This window comes from Bacillus rossius, chromosome 1 (genome assembly GCF_032445375.1).
Source record: "Bacillus rossius redtenbacheri isolate Brsri chromosome 1, Brsri_v3, whole genome shotgun sequence".
Classification (NCBI taxonomy): Eukaryota; Metazoa; Arthropoda; class Insecta; order Phasmatodea; family Bacillidae; genus Bacillus; species Bacillus rossius.
The window spans coordinates 257,309,043-257,331,118 of record NC_086330.1 but is presented as its reverse complement, the minus strand read 5'-3'; the positions used below and the strand labels follow the sequence as shown (position 1 = coordinate 257,331,118).

The window sequence follows — 22,076 nt, the reverse complement described above, 5'->3', positions numbered from 1 at the left end:
AATGTATAAAAGCTTCTATTTACGCTAGCATGAGTCAGTCATGGCTTCAGAAGCAAGAAAGCTCGATCACGTCATACAAAACGTTCGTGAAAAATATTTGCTAGCCAAATGCGCGTGCCTGGCACGGGATGCAGTTAATGAACAGGTATTCAAACCGATCACGTCGCGTCTCGAGAGTTCTTCTGCTATTGCAGATAATTTATCGGTTGAGGTGAAAAAAGAATCCGCTACACCTATCGCTAAACCTCAGATTAAGGCTTTCTCTAGCGAAGGTGAAGAAGATGATTTACCACTGATTGCTCATTCCGGTAAACGCTCAGCTGTGTCACGTGAGTCATTGGATGAAGAGGCCCGGTCCTTCCTAACCGGATTCAATTCTAAGATAAATGATACGACCCACGGAATTTACGAACGCAACAATCGCTGGTTCTTGGGAAATAAGGATGTTGTTGTCCTACCTAATAATTTACTTTGCATAGATGATGAACTAATACAACCTTCGCCTGGTTATATGAACTATTGATTTTGAAAGAACCTAAGGTGTATTCAGAAGCTGCATTGCGTCAATACACACGCTTGCTGCAGTCTACTAGCGCGTGTTTTAAAAGAAATTATGCGTCATCCAAACATTATAAAAACACCGATCATGAAAATTTCGGGCTCATTAAGGATCTTTGTCCTGCCATTGCTTCCCATGAAGGCAGTGGTTTAGTTGAAAAACTAGATTTAAATCGTCGAAAGGAATACCGTATTTACCTGAATGCAAGACGATTATTTTTTTTCCCGGCAACGGTAAAAAATTTCACATTCGTCTTGCATTTGAAAATCTTGATTTTTGATGGTAGTTTGTCCCACATTTTTAGGCTAATACAATGTGAAATTACTTTTATGGGTACAGGCAATAAATAACTATTAACATTATAATCATTTAATGAAAACTACAGTACAATTTCAAGCTAATTTGTACGCAAAAAGATTATAAAAACATCTACGGTACTAGTCGCCATGCTTTGTTTATTTGCGCTCACGCCATAGATAAAGTATGCACGAAAGAAGACGTGAAACCTAGACTTGGGAGTTGGTAAACCAGGTCATTTCTCATGCTGAATTTTGTAGTACATGATATCTCCACTATGTTGCGAGCGCTGTAACAATTTTAGTAACCCAAAGTGTTGTATACGTTTTAACAATGTTATTCTATGTAAACGAAATTGTTTATTTTCGTTAATAAACAAATGCAGTAAATTGTGGGAACCTAAAATGGATAGTGTTGAAAGGCGAGGAACATCAAGTTCTTTTATAAAGAAAGGCTCTCGAACATATCACGATGCAAATTTTAAGCTCATTGTGGTAAAATATGCAGAAGACTAAGTTAATTTGTTCAAGACTTTGTAATGTATGTAAATAATTTTATTAAGTGGATCTTTCAAAACATAAAACAATGTAAGTACAGAAAATTATCTTTTTCATGTTATGTAAAATGTTTATTTATAGCTTGTTATATACTATTTTCTGGTTTATAAAGGTTAAAAAGTTGACCTCGTCTTGCATTTGAGTCGTCTTGCAATCGGGTAAACACGGTATGTTTACTGAAACTTGGTAAATGAATTATGTGATCGGCTTCGATTATTACTTGCATCGCAACAATCCGGGAACACGAGCAATTCAAATGAAGTATTGGCCATACTAGAAGAAGTCATAGAATCTGGCTACATTCAAAAATAAGTAAAAAAAAAAATTTAAAAAAAATGACCGGCCGACGCGGTATTGCGCTTGAACTACACAAAAGAGCACGCAAAGTTTTTCCTCGGAGACGTGTAATCACTCATGGTCTCGGCTTTACAAATTGATTTGGTGGAAATGCAACCTTATCACCGTGCGAATAAAGTATTCAGATATATATGCGATTGATGTTTACTGCAAGCGGGCTTACGTGGCTACGGTATTGAAAAAACTGTGGAGCTTGTGGCTTTAGCTATGAAACATATTCTAAAGGACTCTGGAGGTTTCACTCACGTGCACTCAGACCGTGGTACCGAATTTTATAACAGAAGATTTCAGACAATGATGAAAGAACACGGAATTAAGCATTATTCAACCAACAGTGAGCTGAAGGCCTCGGTCGTTGAACGCTTCATTAGAGATTAAAATCGCTTTTGTTAACGGAAATGTCCGCTCAGGGAAACAAGAAATGGCTACCGCTCTTACCAAAAGTTATGGAAATATACAATGGCTGATTTCATAGGTGAAAGGTAATTCTCCTCTTAAAACAGTTTACAATGTTGTTGAAAAGATAGATCACAGGCGACTTATAGCTAGTCTTGGTGATCATGTACGGGTCTCAAGAAATAAGAATTATTTGCAAAAGGTTATTCCGTAAATTGGTCCCACCAGATTTTTAAGGTGATAAAAATACGCAACACTTACCCTAGAACATACTACTTGTCTGACCTGGATGGTAATGAAGTTAAGGGCGGTTTTTATTCTCAAGAAATTCAAGTGACGAAGTATATAGACACTTATTTAATTAATAAAATCCACAAGTGACTTCCTACACATCTTCTAGTCAGCTGGAAGGGATTCCCAGAATCAATTAAAACATGGATATCAAGAACCGATTTGGAAGATTGATAAAGAGTGTTTTTGGAGTGAACCAGCCTTAACAAACTCTAACCGCGGCTCTCTGGAGACCCTTGTAATGGGGTGTGACACGTAGTGTTTGGTGAACTCCTGACAGGAGAGACGTGTCTGGTTTAAATGTTTTTTTTAAAAAGTTGACTGTTGTAACACGTAGGATGTTACTTTTGTCTGGAAAACACACGTTATATTTAATCTAATTTGTAGCAATGCGCAACTCGTAAGAGATATTAAAACTGATATGAGAAAAATTATTCATACATTATTTTTTTTATTTTTAAAAGAAACGTTACTCAACGAGACCCGTAAGAGATATTAAAACTAACGTGAGAAAATATATACATATATTATTATTTTATTTTTAAAAGAAACATTATGTAAACGAGACTCGTAAGAGATATTAAAACTGATGTGAGAAAAAATATACATACTTTATTTTATTTTTTTTTAAAGAAACGTTATGTAAACGTGACTATCGCAAAAGAAGAAAATATTATTATTACAATTTACTTTTTGCCTGGTAATAATCAAATGGCAGATACAGGTAACTCTGTTAATAACACACACACACAACTTGCTGCCACTTAACGAGTAAAAAAAAAAATTGTTACACATAATATTTTATTTTTAAATTGAAATGCTATTTTTAATTAACTGAAATAATGCATATACATGTAATATTTTAAGTGTGGAAAAAAATTATATTAACTTGGGAGAATTTATATTTTTATACAGGTACACGTAATATTTTAAGTGTGGAAAAAAAGTATTTTAACTTGAGGTAAATCTAAATAATATTAATTTAAAGACTATACAGTTCTCTGCTATCCGCGGCGCCGAGCGCTGCTTGCTGGCTGGAGGGAGGCCGTCTGGGTTATTATTAAATCAGGAGGGGGAGCGCAGTCGCCACGTGTCTGCGAGGCTGTCGCGCGATTCAGCATTGGCAATATATAAACATTTAATATAATGACTATAAGAGAAAATACTCTTTATTTATGCACAAGACATTCCTTTAAAAAATATTCTTTTAGTTATGAATACTTCTAATAAAATGGGTGATATATTATGAATAATATTACTTTTTTTATTAATTGCCACTGTATATTTAATTACTTGAAAAAACCATATAAATATATCACTACAAGAGAACATATGTTTTAACACATAAAAAAAACTGTGTTTGAATTCGCCGACTAGAACTAAATATATCTAACATATTTTTATTAACACATAAATAATGCTATAAGCATAGGTAATGCCATAGTTTTTTTTTCTTAATTATAGTGGTATCCAAGATGTCAGACATGCTACATAACAAATTAAGCATTATATGACTATACTGATCTAGTACTATAACAAAAAAAATGGCTGTCCTCTAGTGTGTGTTTCGAATTTGGCACTTAGTACTATAAAAAATAAACGTGGCTGCCCTATAGTGTGTGTTTTGAATTTGGCGCCTACTACTATAGTCTTAGAGTAGTGGCTGCAGAAATAATTTTTTTATATATTCAAACTTGAAAAAGCCAATGACTATAATGGGAAAAAAGATGGCGGCCTGGTATGCTGTGCTACAAGATGGCGGCTTATAGCAATTGATTGTCATAAATAAAATTATTTTATTTTCAAAGTTGGCTGTTCTGGATACTTCCTAACAGCCAAAATTATTATTTTTTTCTTAATGTTGACGAAAAAAATTAACGTGGCTGCCGCATAGCAGCCGACAATATATTTTAAATTTGCCGCCTAGTACTATAAAAAAATAAACATGGCGGCCGACTAGCAGCCGATGCGGCTTGTTTAAATTTCCCGCCTTGTACTATGAAAAAAATAAACATGGCGGCCGACTAGCAGCCAACAATATATTTTAAATTTCCCGCCTAGTACTATAAAGAAATAAACATGGCGGACTATATGCATTTTTAAAACCTCCACAACACAAACAAGATTTTTATAAGCATATATACATCTTTAATTATTATTTCCAATTGGCCTCGTGGCCGTGTGGTTAGCATTACTGACTACCAATCCAAAGGTTGACGGATCGAATCCCCGCCACCGCGATACCTCTCATTTTTTTACTTGTAAAAATAATTCTTAAATTAGAACCAAGATGCCGTCGTACGAGCAGACAATGCTCCACGTGACATTAACCACCTGAGGATTCCCTCCACGTGGCTCCCGGCCACGTGGTGCCACGCCCACCTCCTGCCACGCCCACCCGGACACGTGGTGCCACACCAACCTGTTTGATTGTTTACAGTGCCCCAGAACCCGCGTGCTCCCCCTACTGACAGACTTATTAAGTAGTTTATTTACATTAGCTTCGTCCTGTAATTAAAAAAAATGGGGTAGTAAAACATGAAAATTACAGTCTACCCAATCCGAAGATCGGAAAATCTCCCATGGGAAATTTGTCTATGAAACGAGGTAAACGTAGAGACAATAAGCAAAATACAAACCGACTTCATAAATGCAGACATGTTTTGGAAACGGCAACCAAAATAAATTTAGAAAAACAAAAAAAAAGTGTCCCTTGTTCCGAACCATGGACTTTCCGCCCAAAGCAAGTTGGGCATGAGTGGCAAGTTACTGTAGAATACACTTTAACAGCCTAACATCATCAGCTTGCAGGCATCACCTCTTCGTAGCTGCTGTCCTCTGTAAGTCACCACGATGAAAATGTCAAGCTGAGCTAGCTAACCAAGAGGGTTTTTGCTCCAAGCGCCTCTATGTGCATGACTGTCAGCCGACGGAGGGGATTTGAACGTGTTTGCCACACTTGTTACAGACAGGAAGAGGAATAAGGAAATTGGGGTAGGTTCTATATAGCAGGGTTGCCACTTGTCTGGAAAACGTCGTGAGCATCACAGAAATCTGGTTTAAGTCAGAAAATTTCATTGTGTGTCAGAGAGTTTTGGGTTTTGGCAATCCTTCGTCAAATATCATGATTGCAGATCCGCATACAGTAGTGCTGTCAACTGAAGCCGATATTTTTTCTTATAGTGCTAGGTATGCATATTACCCTCTATCTATTACAAATTCTAGTTTATGTCTTACTGGCCCTCAAACATGACATTTTGTGGTGTTAGGAACTGTCTTATGGCATTTTCAAAGGTGAGTAGGCACGGTCAAACTGAAGCTGATACGTTTTCTTTTAATGTAGTATTAAAATTGTTAAAGAAAAATTTGTAGTTTCTCAAGGAAAACCTGGAAATATTAGAGAATTTCAAAATGTAAATCTGATACAGAGAGTTGGCAAGAGAAACAAGAGCTGCTTACTTTAATTTAAGAACCCACATATCAATGTTCTCCTGATTTATATGCTATGATACAAAGGTCCTAGTGTGATTTTAAAACAACAATTACATACATGTTTATTTATTTAACATTCATAACATTAATATTGCCATAAAATTTTGTAATTCAAAGTATTGCATATAAAATTTTTAAACAATCAATTATATCATTTTTAAGTCAACTAAATAAAAAGTTCATAAATAAATGATTTTAACTTTGGGTAGGCTTCTATTCTCTTAATCCCTTAAACACCCATTAGAAATAATACAACAGCATCGTAAAAATATCATGCTAAATTGCTATTGATTTTATGTTACGTCTAGCACAACGCATATGTTTAGCCATGTCTTATCCTGCCTAGTTATAACTGGATTAATTGAGTTGAAGGTCTTGTGATATCAGTGTTACTAGAGACAGATCATTCAGGCAAGCCTCACCTCCACCCCTAGTACCGATGTCTTAAGTGTGTTGTTGTGGGAGCTCTGCAGTCCAAATCACTCTTGTTGAAGAAACAGTATCATGAAGCTTTACAGGACGACTCAATAGCCATTGACGTACTGGTACACAACACAATAAATGTTCCTTCTTCATCACATTATTCATTCTTTACCTTCTCTTAAGTACATTCAGTTTCATGTGATGCTGACCGCATCCTTTCCTGTTTCTTGCCCTTTGAAGGGAAACACATTCAGTTTGTTCTTGTACTATTTTCCATTTGTTGTGGCGGAGTAGTGGTGAAGTCCAGGTTGAAACGTTGAAAGCCACTAGTCGAGATATTACCATTTCACCATTTTGCATCTTTCAAATGTGTTCAACTGCCTGTCCTTTCATATTATCAAAATTGAGTAGAATACTTAGCTTTTCGAAGCATTGAACTAGTAGTGCCTTAAGTTTGAGAGGGTTGTTACTAGAGACAATTAATCCAACTATAATAGCCATTTATCATATTCTTTTTAATATTTTATCTTTTCCTAGAGCCATAGCTGTGGTCATCATCAAATATTTTGGCTTCTGTATTCGTCTGGCTATTGGTAATGATCTTCTTTGCTTTGTGGTCAATTTTCACCTTCTACAATATTATTTATGCTTTATCATTGATTTCATCTTGCTTGTTCGTTTATTTTGTTCCTTCATATTCAATCTTCTTCATGCATTCCTTCTACAGTCTAGATTCTGCTAATCATATCTGGAATTTCATTTCTTCCTGTATTGTTTATTCTTTTTCCTCTGTGAATTGTATTTCCTTCTTTTGTTTCCCTTTACATTATTATTCCTCTTCTCCTTCATTTTCTATGTCCAGTATAAGGTCTTGATTGGCATACCTTGAATTTATAAAAAGTCCACATCTTCCATGATGATGTGTAGTTATTCCCTGTATCAATACGGATACCCCCACACACATACTTGGCACAGTCAAATATAACATGAGATACTATGTCATCCTCTGAACATATCGTGCAGCTTGAAGACTTGACAAGGTTTATCTGGTGTAGCTTATGTTTAAAATTACCATGTCTAGTGAAATACTGGAAAGAACAGTGTTCAGAGAAAGCCGTCTATTCTTGGTTCTTCTTCTAACATCTGTGAAGATACCATATGTATGTCTTTCCTTTGATGACTCCTCCCATCTAATTTGCCATATTTGCATTGACTCTTCTCTTGCTTTCATCTTGTCTTTCTTGATAACTTTGTGTCTCTGTGACAGTGATACTAATGCAGCTTAGCGATTAGAACCATATCTATAGGAATAGCTCCTGCTATTATCTGTAAGGCTTCTGTTGACTTTGACCTGTGCGCTTTCGTAATTGCTATTTAAACTGTTCTGTGGGATGAAAGTAGCTTCCATCTCATTTCGGTATGTTCAACGGCTTGCACCCATACTGCTGCTGCATAGATGCTTATGTAGATTCCATTGTAAATGGTAGATAATTTTCCAAATTCATGTCTGCAGTTTGCAGGGGCGACACTTCTCAGCTTTTGGAACAATATTAATGGCTTCTTGCACGCATACTTGACATGTTTTTCATGCTAATGTAGCATTGATGGTATGTGCATACCTGCCAACCCTCCCGCTTTAGGCGGGAGACTCCCGATTTTATAACCTTTCTCCCGCCCTCCCGATTTGTCATTCAAATCTCCCGCTTTTTGGTTCTGTTTCTCTTGAAGTTTTTAATGCCGTAAATTTATAGTATTAATATGTTTGTACCATTATTCCGTACAAGCGTTTAGTAACTACGGTTCGTACCATAACGTGTGGTTATTTTAATAGCCTCAATGCCCACAATTGTCGGCTAAAACTCTTGGTTAAGCGTAGAAAGAAACGTAGTTATTTACGATAATTATGGGAGCTGTTTTGGTACACGTTTGTCATTGGTGTTTGTTAGCCAACCAGAAAAAGGTTTCATTTGTTTTCCAAGATGGCGTGTGTTGTCAACATTGAAAACTGTGTTTTCTTTCGTGGTGGTTTGAAATAAAGACGGACTGAATTAATAAGTTTATGATACCACTGTTTACATTCGTGCCCAAATTCGCTTCGGTTTATAAGCCGGCTATGTATGAGTTGTTAGTTTGTGCCCAAACAAATTCGCCTTTGTTCGCGTCTGTGCTCACAGACAAAGTGTAGAGTTAGCATTATAGTCTTTGAATTTATTCAACGGTGTATTCATAAAAATATTATTTTGTGAAGCAGTTGCGTGATGAGTATTTTTGTTTATTTGTAGGTCTACTCCGCAATAGGGATTTAATAGAAATGGCGCTAAGTAAGCCTACAGTGAAGTATCTTGCTGTGTACAAGAAGACATTCAGTGACGAATTTCCGTGCATTTTGCAATCGAGGAAAGGTGAACATGCTGCATTTTGTAAAGTGGTAAATTTCTATAAAATATTGATAATGACATAGGACTTATTTAGGCATAGTAAATATCAAGAAACTTAAAGATGTTGATTGAAAATTGGGAAAAAAAATTTAACAATCTAGAATTAACGCACGTTAAAGATGAGTAAATTTTAAATTTGTTTTCATATGGTGTGCACGTACTATGCCCTCTTTTTGTGGCCCTGCCTACCCTATATTTTGTAAATGGGAAAATCTTTCTCTTTTGAACTCTCCACAGTAGGCACGTGCAGACAATTCTTAAAAATAGCAACTAGCCCAATAAAAATATTACAATTTCAACCAGCTGTTTTTTATAATTTTTACTTATAAATATGCTTAAAAGCACTATTTTGCGTCTTCAAAACAAAATTTTCCCGGGGGAGAGCCCCCGGACCCCCCGCTTTATTGGGGGAACAAGTATTTACTCCACTAAAAAACCTCCCTCTTTTGGGCTGGCCAAAGTTGGCAGGTATGTATGTGGGGAAACGGTTATACCCTTAGAAAACCCGTCTGCCATGTTTCCCACTTGCAAAAAATCCAGTTTCGCTCCACCAGGAATCAAACTTTGAGCATCTTATTGAAGGGATTTTGATCTGACTACTCAATCACTGTGTTCCCAAACACACACACATACATACATATAGGGGTGGGCGAAGCTTCAAAAGTTTGAATTCGAGTCGAACATTTGTTATATGAGAATTCGTACTCGAAAAAATGAAATTATTCGAAGTTCGAAAAATAGAAAAAAACATTTCAAGAGTTTTTAAGCTAATCTTTTACTGTACATACATTGCCTAAAAGCTAAAGAATGCCTACGTTCAATAGCATCAACTTGGAGTTAACTTAGCATAATGAGAACACACACATGCTTAGCCTAAGCATATATGCCTGATCATTAAAACTAACCTCAATACAAAAATGTTCGTTATACTTTGTTCAACTTACATTGGCTTAGAGTAAAATAATTGTCAGTATCGTATTTTTCTGAGAAAATGGCAAACAGCAACTCCCAATGAATTATTTTCATGTTTAGAAACGTGCCAGATTCATTCCCGACTTCGGTATTAGTCTTAATCTCTCCCCACAACAGCTATTTTTCCATGCATAAATTACGTCAGTAATGATTTAACGTGATACAATATCACCAATGGACTTATAAAACAGCAGTTACGGCACTGAATCCATTGAAATAAGATTATTGAGTAAGATTAATTTGTAAATAAACGAGGAAAATATTCCATAGATGGAACAGTAGAAAAAATGAGTATCGTGAATATCGTAAACAAAGATGGCGACCATACAAACACTCCGTTTTTCACCCACACACTTTCTACACTTCTTAGGCCAGGCCTGCTTTTATGCAAAGAGTAAAGATATTCTTTTTTTACATTGGAAGGACTGTAATAAACAATAAGTAGTTTGCCTCTAAACGGCTGTGCGCGTAAGCTAAAGGCCAAAAGTAAAAAAAAAATTATATTTACCTTCAATGGTTCTTGTTCATTATTATTATTATTATTATTATTATTATTATTATTATTGTCTTGATGTAATCTTTTGGACATATGCCATTGCTAAGCATTGCTTAGCAATGGCGTATGTCCAAAAGATTACTTCAAGTCATGCACTCCCATTGCACAAATCTTTCAAAGATGATGATGATGATATTATTATTATTATTATTATTATTATTATTATTATTATTATTATACTATAACAACGTATAAAGTTCAGCCGGCCTTATAAAATATTACCATACAGTATTTAGTTGTATACAATTAGCAAATGTTAGGTGACTAAGTTTTTGGCAATGGTTCAAAAGGCCTAAGTTAATGGAGAATGTTGCGTTGATGGTTAAGTTATGTATTAGCAAACGTGTAATAAGCAATCCTTACATTTGGTGGAGAGATGAAGGAAAACTTAAATAACCTAAACTGGCAAATGTTGCTCTGAAGTATTTAAGTATTCCTGCCACAAACGTATCAAGTGAGCGGGTATTTTCTTCCTCCGGAAATGTGGTGACAGCACGTCAATCCCTGACACCTCAACATGTACAGGAACTAACATTTTGGCATGACAATTTATATAAGTTTTGAAAAATATTTTCTGTCACCAAACTTGTAGTTTATTATGTACTTTAATATTTTGAATTTCTTGCATTTAAATGTGTATATATTTTGTGCATATGTGAATTACATTTATTTTTTATATTCAAACTAGCTTGTAGGTTTTAAGATTTGTACACATATTATAAATAAGATTGTTGCATTGTTTGGTGTTTGCATTTAAGTAATTCTTCGATTTGGCCTAGTATTCGATATTCGATTCGAATTCATGAATATTTATAAAATTTTGCTTCAAATTCGCTTTGAAACGAAAATATCTATATTCGCCCACCCCTACATACATATATACAAACAGACATATATATACACACACATGCACACATGCAAACACACACATGCACACGCACACAGACACAGACACAGAACTGCACTCTGTCTGTTTTATTATTACAATTTTGTGATTGTTGAGGAAAAATAATAAGCTACTACAAACCTTGAATTTGTATTAAGTAACAACTTGTACTTAATAATCTTAAGAATGTTAACATTAAATGTTAAATGTACAAATGGTGAAACTGTGCTGGTTAATAATCATAACCTGTCACTACAATGACTTACCAGTGAACAATAAAACAATGGGTTCATAAAGTAAACTGGGACTAGGTATACTTTTATATACTGGGAATTTTAACAATACAGAATAACAGTGTCTCTAAAAACTAGTCCCACCTACTAGTTCGGCATAGATAGCTAAGCTGGCAAAAAAAAATTAAGTTACTGCACCAATGAAGTTCTGAACTCTGCACTTTTGTGTGTTATTGGTGTTTGAGCTAGATGACAGCAGCAAAATTGTTGAGGAAATAAATTGGTATTTGTTTTAATGCTACTGTAATTAAAAATAATAATAAATTAAATTGATAAGTGTTTTGAAATCATACACTTGTTGATTAAAGTGTCAGACATTTATGACAAAATTTTAAAATTGTTATGGGGTGATTTTTTTCTAAATTAAATTTTTATTTACATGTAAAATGGCTGAATTTAGGTTTTGTGTATCAGTAGAAATGGGCAAGACTCAAAAACTTAAGCAATGTGTAATGAGTAGTTCCAGCTTAACTCCGCTTGAAAGTCGAGTTTTTTGTACTAGATGCCGTAGACAGTAGTTTTCCTAAAAATCAATTCATTTATAACAACTACAAGCATAAAATCACATACTACAATTTATTTTATAAACACTGGATAGTTTAACCTCATACATGTTTTCCTGCAATTTACCCAGTTGCACTATTTACTATTTACATTTCTATACACTGGCAATTTTGTAATGAAAGGCCCAGGTGACATCATAGATTTGTATCACAGAAGTAAACTTTGAAAAAAAAAAAATTATATATATATGTTTTCTATTACATGGTCAATCATTCATATAGATATTCAGCACAACCTTAGCTACATGAAAGTTATAATATGACATATGCTTTTATGTTTTTTACACTTTTGTTTTTAATACGTGATGTTGAAATAACTAGCTATGGTCATGTTTGAACTGGGGGAAAAATACATTTTTAACCTAAAAATGGCACAAAAAAAATTATACCAAGTTAACGTTTCTCCTGGTTATTTGTATTTATCTTTTTTGTTAATTTAAAGCATCCAGTGAAAGACGTGAAAAACTATCTTTTAGATTATTTAAATAGTGAAAACATTAAAAATATTACATGAAAATATCATAATGCTTGTGAACTTAAAATATTCAAATGATATGTCAAATGATTTGCATAACGACTAACAAATGTGACATTTGATGAAGTTTCTACATGAATTATTTATTTTGACTCTCAGTATTTAGCATAATTCATTTGAATACTAGCCATTTTACTACCTCTCAAACAAAAAACTGCGACTACTGGAACTTCCATGATTTCTTAGGAATCAACAAAAAACTTATCAAGTCTGGATTCAAATCGAAGTTTTTTTTTTTTTTAAATACTAAATTTGTGACTTGACTCACTCAACCCCCGAAAATTGGCAAATTTGTACTAATCATCAATTAAATTTTGTATTAAATTTTTTCTTACTGGTGCATTCATAACTGGGACAGAGTGGGGTTGGTGTGTGGTGATACCACATCGCGACAATTCAAATTGGCATCTTCCCTCTCTCCGGCCGGTGCGCATGTGCGCCCGACTCAGGGCGTTAGCCCGACTCAGGGCGTTACTATAAAAGGTTTCCAGAACTTTGCCTCGGTCTTATTATCTACTTTTAATTTCAGGTTCATTTTGTTAACACATTCAAATTTTGTAGCCTTTCTCTATATTTTTAATTTAGTAGTTTTAAATGCGCGATGCGAACAAGCGCCGAGACATGGTATGTAATTAAAGTGTTTCTTGGCTATTTTAGTTTGTTTTTGTTCTAAATTATATTTTTTGAGCGCCCATTATTTAATCGGTTTGGATACAACTCTCTGTACGTTTATCTTATTTCATTCCAGTCTTTTGAACTATATTACGTCGTGTCGTGTCACGTCTGCCAGTTCTCTAAAATAATGTTGTTTTTTTAGTTTTCAATAGTTTTTCGAGCACATGGTAATGCTTGTCGTTTTTTTTTTTCTGCATTCTTGGGTTTGAGCTTAATTAACATAAAATGTGTATGTGTGTTCTGCACGCTTTGATTCTTGCTTTTGCCCAATTTGCGTAAGCCCGTTTTTGGCGATTGGACTATATGCTCTTGGCATGTGGGCTAGTGTCTTGTTTACGAGGCTTCCATTTCCTCTGGGCTTTAATGTCGTTCCTATATTTTCTCGTCCGATTAATTAGGAGAAATGTTATAATCATATGTGTAAATATTAAAAGTATCTTGGTTGCGACCTAATGGTTAGGCTTGTACTAGAGTCCCTAACTTTGCTGCGAGTATTACAAATACAGATTGTATATTTATTCTCCTTTGTAAGTATACTTACATATATAAATGTTTATAATTGTATCTTCTTGAAGCACGCTTTCATTATTTTTTTTGTTTTAATTATTTTGTATAGTAACGTAATTCCTGAAAGGCGTAATGGTCATTTTTAGATTTTAAAATTTGTATGCCAGTCTGTCGTATTTATATCTATTTATTGTGTTGCATTTAGTTGGCATATGAATATTCATATGGTGCTAATGTCCTGTTTAAGGGTGTGTGTAAAAGTATTATTTACACCTGAACTTGCATATATTGTCTTTATTATCTAAGAGAAATTATAAATAACAATGTGTGAAATAAAATAAAATTGTGGGTACCAATTTTGTGTTGGTCACATTGGCTTTAATTATGTTGAGACATGAGATGCTTAGGACTCATACACTCTGGTCATTGAAATTTAATCAAAACTTCTACATAGCTCTGCTCTGTGTAGAAGAACAGAGGATATATTCTTAATTTTTGTCATTTTGTTTCCTGCGCTTGCTCCCCAATTACAGTGCATATTGGAGGTTGTTGGGTTGGTTCTAGACTCGAATTGAACCCTGCACACTTCAGGTGTTTCTCTAGTTATTTTTCCTCTGCAAGTGACAAAGGAACCAAAAGCAGAACAAAATAAAATTGGGAAAGTGCACACGTAATTAAAATGCTCAGATCAAAATATCTACCACCATAAATTGCCATTTTCATTATTTCACCACCCATTATAAAAAAAACTGCTTTTCTGTCATCTTCTTGGGATATGAAATCAATTAGAAACCAGTGGAGAGGGGCATAGAGGTTCAAGGTTGAGCTGTTAAGGGAGGGAGTGAAGAGATGAATCATTGTCCTTGCCAAACATGATGTCTTTGTGGTATCACTAGGCGGATTTTGGCATTGTGCATCATTTCATTGTACAGTTATAATATAAATACTGTAATACTACGGTATTATCAGACTAACTGAAACTGTTTGTTATTGTTTTACGTTCGAGGTTAATACCGCTTCCCGGACTTTCTGCAGTGTTTTGTTTTGTTTCTTGCATGGCGGCGCGTGCAGCTCGTGCTGCGTCGTCATGACAACTGCTGATATAAATAATCGCGCGGCTTTTGGAACAGCTTCGACGAGCCTATGCTTGTGTAATAGTGACGTTTTATTGGCCTAGGGAAAAAGGACGCTAACGTGTCGCGGCCGTGATTGGCCTATTTCAAGTAACAATTCATTTTAGGCAAGAGTGAAGAAGAAAGAGTGGAAAATGACACCATTTAGTGCGTGGTGAAGTTTATTCCCTCGGGGAATATTTATACGTGGCGAGGTTATTTTCGGCGTTATTACTGAGAAAATTACGTCTGCATACAGGGCAATAGTCAGCGACGCCCTAATATTGAATGCAGAGGGATTGCATTCAATTTAAGTGAGTGACGACGTATTTTCTGGACGATCTTAATCGTCCAGAGATAAGGTATGGTGTGCATCGTCTTTGTATTGGGACGCTAACGTAATTTTTACCGTCGACTTAATTGAACAGTATTAGGATAAACTTTAAATTATTATCAAATTACGTGACCATTGATTTTCGGCAAATATCGGCAATTGAATTAAAAATCCACAATTTATTCACACACAAGTTCAGAGGTCCAGAAGCTAGGAATTTCATGCTCGAGCAAGCCGGAGCAACCCCCAAAACTTTTTACTTTGTGAACACTTTCAGGAACTTAAATACTTTTATTTTATTTTGTTTAAGAGTCAGGTTATCTACGACATCCCATAGACTGGACTCATTTAGTTATTTAATATTTGTTGGTTTTGTTGATTCCATGACTCAAGGTTTTTCATGCTATGTTTAAGGTAATAAAAATAATTATTGAGAGTATTATTTTATTATCGCATGTTGAATACCTCTGGCGCCCTGTTATTAAATCCTGCAATAGAGTTCATAAGTAATTTTAAAAGAAAATATTAATTTCTTCAAGTACACGTTTGTGTACAATACTATTGTACTTATGAATTTTTAATGAAAAGATTGCTTCGAAATACATGTTTTTCAAATATTTAAATTTTCATACTCTAAAGCATGTGATATCGTATTTTTACTTTGAGATGACAAAAAATTTGATTTATATGATATTGTGTATCATCTAAGTTCAAAAAAAGGTTTTACTGTAGTGAACAACTTAAGATAGAGTGATTTAACTCCTTTTTGTTACCTGAGAGCTCAACTTGCAAGTGCTAGTGTTATCTTTATACAGTAAACATAAAATTATTCTATTTCTTTTTAAAATATATTAAACTCAATAAATATAAGTCAAATAAGTTATGTTACTATTATGTGCAGTATTTTTATACTGTGACAATAAGTGTGTTTGATTATTCTATTTAAAATAGGGTGCTACAAAAACACATTCATATTTTAATTTAACTGTTATAACTAGGCCTGTGAGAATATCACTTTTTTAGTTTGAATCAAATACTAATATGAATAAAAAAAGATTTTCGAATACAAATATTAAATTCAAATAGTAAGAATGAGAATTATATTCCCACTAAAAATAATTTTTCACATCATGTAACAACTTCTGGAAAATTAGACGAATAAATCTAAAGTAAAAGGTTGGTTAAGTTAAGTCAGCTACAATAATTATATGGAAAATGTTTGTTAAAATATTTAAATTATAAAATAAAAAATAGTGTTTTTAATTATGCACCTAACCAAACTTAATGTGAGACAGTAGCGAAATTAACTTTGATTACTTGTTGGATGTTCAAAACGTTGCTTATTGTTCATGTTTTTTGACTATGAAGTCCCATTCATCAGAAAGGGGTATTTATACCGCACAAATGATGACAATTTCAACAATAAGTGTTGGTATACAACAATATCATATGTATGCTGGGTCAAATATTTGTTAGCAAACGAATATTCGTAATTTTGAAGTGGTTTTATTCGAGGTCAAATTGAATACGAATAATGAACTACTACTATTCGTATTTGTATTGAAAATACAACTATTTGCACAGGCCCACAGTGTTTCAAATGACCAATCTAGGTGGACAAATGTCACTTCCAGATTCGCAGTAATGGGTGACTAGCAATTCACCCTAAACCTCTAAACATCCGATTCCAAGAATTGTTTGTGTCTAACATTCCACAGTGAATAGTACTAAGGATTCAAAGATAACAAATAGTCTAGATGCAATCGGAATAATAGGTCAGTCGCACTTTCACGACACTTTCGACAACATGTAGTTGTGGCAATTTGTTAGTGAGTGGTAAGTTTTAGTGATGGATTTTCTTCTTGAGGGTCTGTACTTTATTTTTTAAATAAATTTAAATCTTTCTGGTCCTCAAAAAATATAAAATAATCATTTAAAAATACATAAAAATAGATGTTATTTTTTATTTATTTTACTCTTTTAAATGCATGCAAATAGCATGTACACACATGTATCCAGGCTAAATTTTTTATATATCATAGCTGCACCATTTCTCCTTGTAATAATATGTATTTTAGCCAGCACACTCAAGTACAACCTTTTTTTTTTATTTTTTTTTTTATTTTTTTTTTATTTTAGAATTTCTCAAACATGGAAAAGATAATAGAAATGTTAGAGTTTTCGAGTTTCTTTCGACTAAATTTAATTTTACAGATGTTACTGAGGACTCTATAAGAGAAATAAAAATGAAGTTGGCCAGCAATCTGTCGAAATTTGCTTCCAAATGGATTGCTGCTGGAAAGTCAAAGGAGCGTTTCTTGACTAAGAATAAAAGCTGGTTGGAAGGTGAAAACATTCAATTCCACGTGCGTACTACCGTGCCGCGACCTTCTACATCTTTTCAACGTGCTACTCTTGCAGGAAGACCTCGAAAAGATTTCGATGAGTCATCATTCAAAACGAAAAAACGTCGAATTCAAGACCTCGTTGAATCGCGTAGCGTTGCAGAGTTGTTGACTGCTGCAGAAGTAGCCGTGCGATCGACAGGAAATAGGAACACTGCCACAGCAATCAGAAAAATTAGTAAAAGTCCAGAATCTGTGAGTGTTGCACAAGTTTGAAGAAAACCAGTTATTTGGATAGTGCTAGACAATTAAGTGGTGACAAGGCATTAGCCTATTACTTAGACTCTAAATCTACAATGCACTCATACAAGCAGACTAGGAAGTGGTCTATGAAGGTAGGTCATCATGTGTTTCCATCTTACCACTGTTTGCGGAAGTCAAAAAAAGCATGTTACCCTTCAGAGGAGCACATTATAATGACAGAAACTCGTGCTGAAGTCAAGTTGCAAGCCGTGTTAGATAAAACTGTTGAACGCTTAGTAGAAGCTCAGAGAGAACCCATAAGTAGTGTTCACCCGAATTCATCGCTTACTCTCATAAGTAAATGGGGGTTTGATGGAAGTTCTGGCCATAGTGCCTATAAACAAAAATTTGAATCCAATGAAAATAATGACGAGTATCTATTCGTATTTTCATTTGTTCCCCTTAGATTACTCGATGGCAACAACATCATTTGGCAGAATCCCAGGCCATCATCCATGATGCTTTGTCGTCCGATTAAGTTAATTATTGCTAAGGAAATCACAGAATTGACGATAGCAGAAACTTATAAGGTCTTGGAAGATATAATCAACTTAGTTTCAACAGTTTGTAATATTGGTGATACTGACATTTCTGTCAAGCATGAACTTCTGCTGACAAAGACTGATGGAAAAGTGTGTATCGCCTTGACCGAAACTCTTTCATCACAGAAGTGTTTCATTTGTGGTGCTACCCCCAAAATGATGAATGACGAATCAAGGCATTTTGACAGCAACAAAGATAATTATGGTTTGGTTTGTCAACGCTTCATGCGTGGATTCGTTGTTTCGAATGCCTTTTACACATTAGTTATAAGCTGGATATACAAAAATGGCAGGCTAGAAGTGCTGAAGAAAATGCTAGTGTAAATCAACGATCCAAGGAAATTAATCAACGATTCAAGCATGAAATGGGACTGATTGTGGACAAACCAAAGCCAGGATTTTGTTCAACAAATGATGGAAACACTGCTCGCCGTTTCTTTAGCAACCCTGAATTGAGTGCTCAGATCACAGGAGTAGATATTACACTCATCAAGCAATTTGATGTATTACTGAGAACATTATCTTCCGGTTTCGAGATTAATTTAGAGGAATTCAGCAAATTTTGTCTCGACACGAGAAAACATTATCTCAGTCTTTACTCATGGTATTATATGTCTGTTACTGTACATAATATTCTGGTCCATAGTACAGAAGTCATCAAAACTGCGATTATTCCAATTGGGCAACTTTCGGAAGAAGCACATGAAGCTAGGAACAAAGATTGTCGTCGGTTCCGGGAACATAACACCAGAAAGCGTTCACGTATTACCACAAATGGAGACTTACTTTCCTTGTTGATCATAATATATGATCCTCTAATCAACAGCCTCCGAGAAGTTTCTAAAAAGAAGACAGGTAAATTGTGTTCAGAAGTATTAAAGCTGATTATAGCCCCTATGATACAGCCTCGACCTCTGCAATGTTCAAACCTCACGCCACAAAACAAGAATGATTATCACATAACTGATACCTCGGAAGATTCTGATAAGGATTAGCTATATAACTATTTTATAATTTATTTTGTTTCAATGTGTAATAATGTTTAATTTTTGTGGCATAAATGTGTAATTGGTGGTTTGATTTCTTTTAAAACTCTGGTTTTGAAATTATTTTAGCATTTATTTGTATTTTTACCTCATTAATAGATTCTTGTATGAAATATTATGATTTTTTTTCCTAAATGTTTAATTCTTTATGTAAAACCTCAATAATAAAGTTTATTATTTACAAAAATGTGTTATATTGTTATAATATTACAAAACCGATCGATATAAATGCAAAATTGCCGAAAAATAATTTTGTCCACCTAGATAGTTCATTTGAAACACTGTGAGGCCTAGTTATAACTCTTGCAGTATAATAATGTGGTTAAATGATATCTGTAAATAAAATATTTTGCTATAAATTATAAAAAAGTATTGTTCAGTAATATTTAGGGGTTAGGGAGCTTTCACTTACTACTTTAATGTTTCATATCATAAAACATTATTAATTAAATATATTTCCTTTTTATTATATATATATTTACTTCCTATAAAAAAATCTATTATATTGTCCTAATACCATGAGCAATCTGCAAAAGTTCATATTATTCAGAGTAAATTAATTAAATAAAAATCCTTATTATTGGAGAAAATATTATGTTAAAATTCTATGTAAAGTTATTGTCAATTTAATGATTTTACTAAAAAAGTATTCAAACATGCTCAGTTTTGAGGTATTGTTGTAGAGAAAGAATTGACCAGCTTTTGTTGGGATGTGTCAATTGCAGAATCATAATTATCCAATGTTAGTGGTTACGTATCCACTGCAGTGGCTGCAGGTGGGCGTCCTGGCAGGGGAGTGTTTGGACGAGTGTAAATCACGAGGTGGCTGGTTGCAGCCTGGGCCTGGACCACCTGCTGGAGCTGTTTGAGCGTGAGCAGATCACACTCGACATTCTGGCTGAGATGAGCCACGAGGACCTGAAGCAGGTGGGCGTCAGCGCCTACGGCTACCGCCACAAGCTGCTCAAGGGCATCGACAAGCTGTGCTCCAGCTCGGGTATGCCTGCAGTTTCCACTCGCTGTGTCCTTACATATAAGCACACACAGTGGAAAACAGCATTTACAGTTACAGCTTGTTTTATTTATATTTCAGTCAAATTTTCAATTGTGCAAAATTTTGCTTTATTGAAAATTGTTCCTTTGTAGGTAAGTGACCTAATTATTACAAAGAAAACTTGCCTAAATTAATATTACTTTTTTCATTAACAAACATTTGATCATATTTTTAATGTGAAACAAATGTATAGTCAATTCTCAATTTTACAAGAATTCACAGAACCAAGAAAAATGATCATTGTTTCTAACATGTCTTAATTGGAATTTTTACTTATTTTGACCATTCCACGACATCTAAAATAAAATTAAAAATTTTGTTAAGTTTGTTTGCAACATGTTCTAGCATGGTTTCATATGAATATTTATTTATTGTTTTATGTGCAAAATAATCTCACAAGTACATTGCATGTGAGATAATACAAATATATTTGTGTGAATTTGGTGACTTTTGTATACCGAATGTTTATTCTTTGCATAATACTTATGCATGCATGTTTGGGTTTACGATATTTTTTATTGTGTTGTGTAGATTAAGTTTGTTTTCATTTTGTAAGATTTTTGTTACATTAATCAATAATTAAAATTAAATTTAAAATGGTAACCAGTGCTATTAATGTTAGGTATTGAAATGTGATGTACCATCAGTTGGTGTTCATTAAGTCATTGATAATGACTGAGCATTTAAAATAATAAACACTCAGGGAGAATGATGAAGGCTTATTAAAAAAAATGAAGAAAACCCCTAAGAAAAAAATGAGTGACTGATTGAACACCATGCATCTTTAATCATGTACTGGTTCCCTGAAAAGTGACAAGAGTTGCACCTCCAGTTTTACATTTCACTTAAGTGTTTGGTTCTTTCTCACATAGTTTATATTTGCCTTCTATCAAATAGAATTTCTGAAAAATGAAACATTTTGCATTCATTAGCATAATGTACGTAATATATTAAGGACTGATTATTTTATTTTGCCATCCCAATGTGCATAGTAGTGTGGCCTAATTGGAGGCAGGGAAAACTCTTAAAATCTCTTTTTATAAAAAAATAAACATTCAAAATACTTTGTCAAACCAGTCGTCCATAATAGGCCGGTGTTACTCTCAAGTAACCTAAACAACCACAGGGAGGTATCATGATTAGGTCCAGAAATTGCACAGTTTATGTTCAAATTACAAAGTAATTGAAACACCACAAGCTTGTAAATGTTAAATGAAATAAAAGTCACTCTCACTTGTATATATTTGCAGGTTTCTCAAAAATAATTATTGTTAAAAGTGAAATAAAAAATAAAAAAAATAAAAAATATGTACAATATGAAATTTAACCACATGCGTGTCTTTGTTCAGTTCCTTTTAAAATGATTATACTCTTTAATGTTTATAACAATTTTGGCATCCTATAGCAACCACATAAGTAACATTAAATACAAAGCTTATCATCAACACAACTATTTTTGATTAAACAAACATGAAAAAAACAGAAAATTACAGAATTACATAATTATTTTGAGTCATTCTAAAAGCGTCCTGCAAAGAAATTT

The 22,076-nt window shown here is 34.0% G+C and overlaps 1 protein-coding gene across 1 annotated transcript in view; it reads left to right on the top strand.

Moving 5' to 3' along the window:
- Positions 1-22,076, top strand: part of LOC134527505 (poly [ADP-ribose] polymerase tankyrase-like) — a 269,207-nt gene that overhangs the window by 185,463 nt on the left and 61,668 nt on the right. The window contains exon 14 of the mRNA XM_063360229.1: positions 20,316-20,476. Coding sequence (XP_063216299.1) covers positions 20,316-20,476 — 161 coding nt within the window. The remainder of the gene's footprint in view (positions 1-20,315; positions 20,477-22,076) is intronic.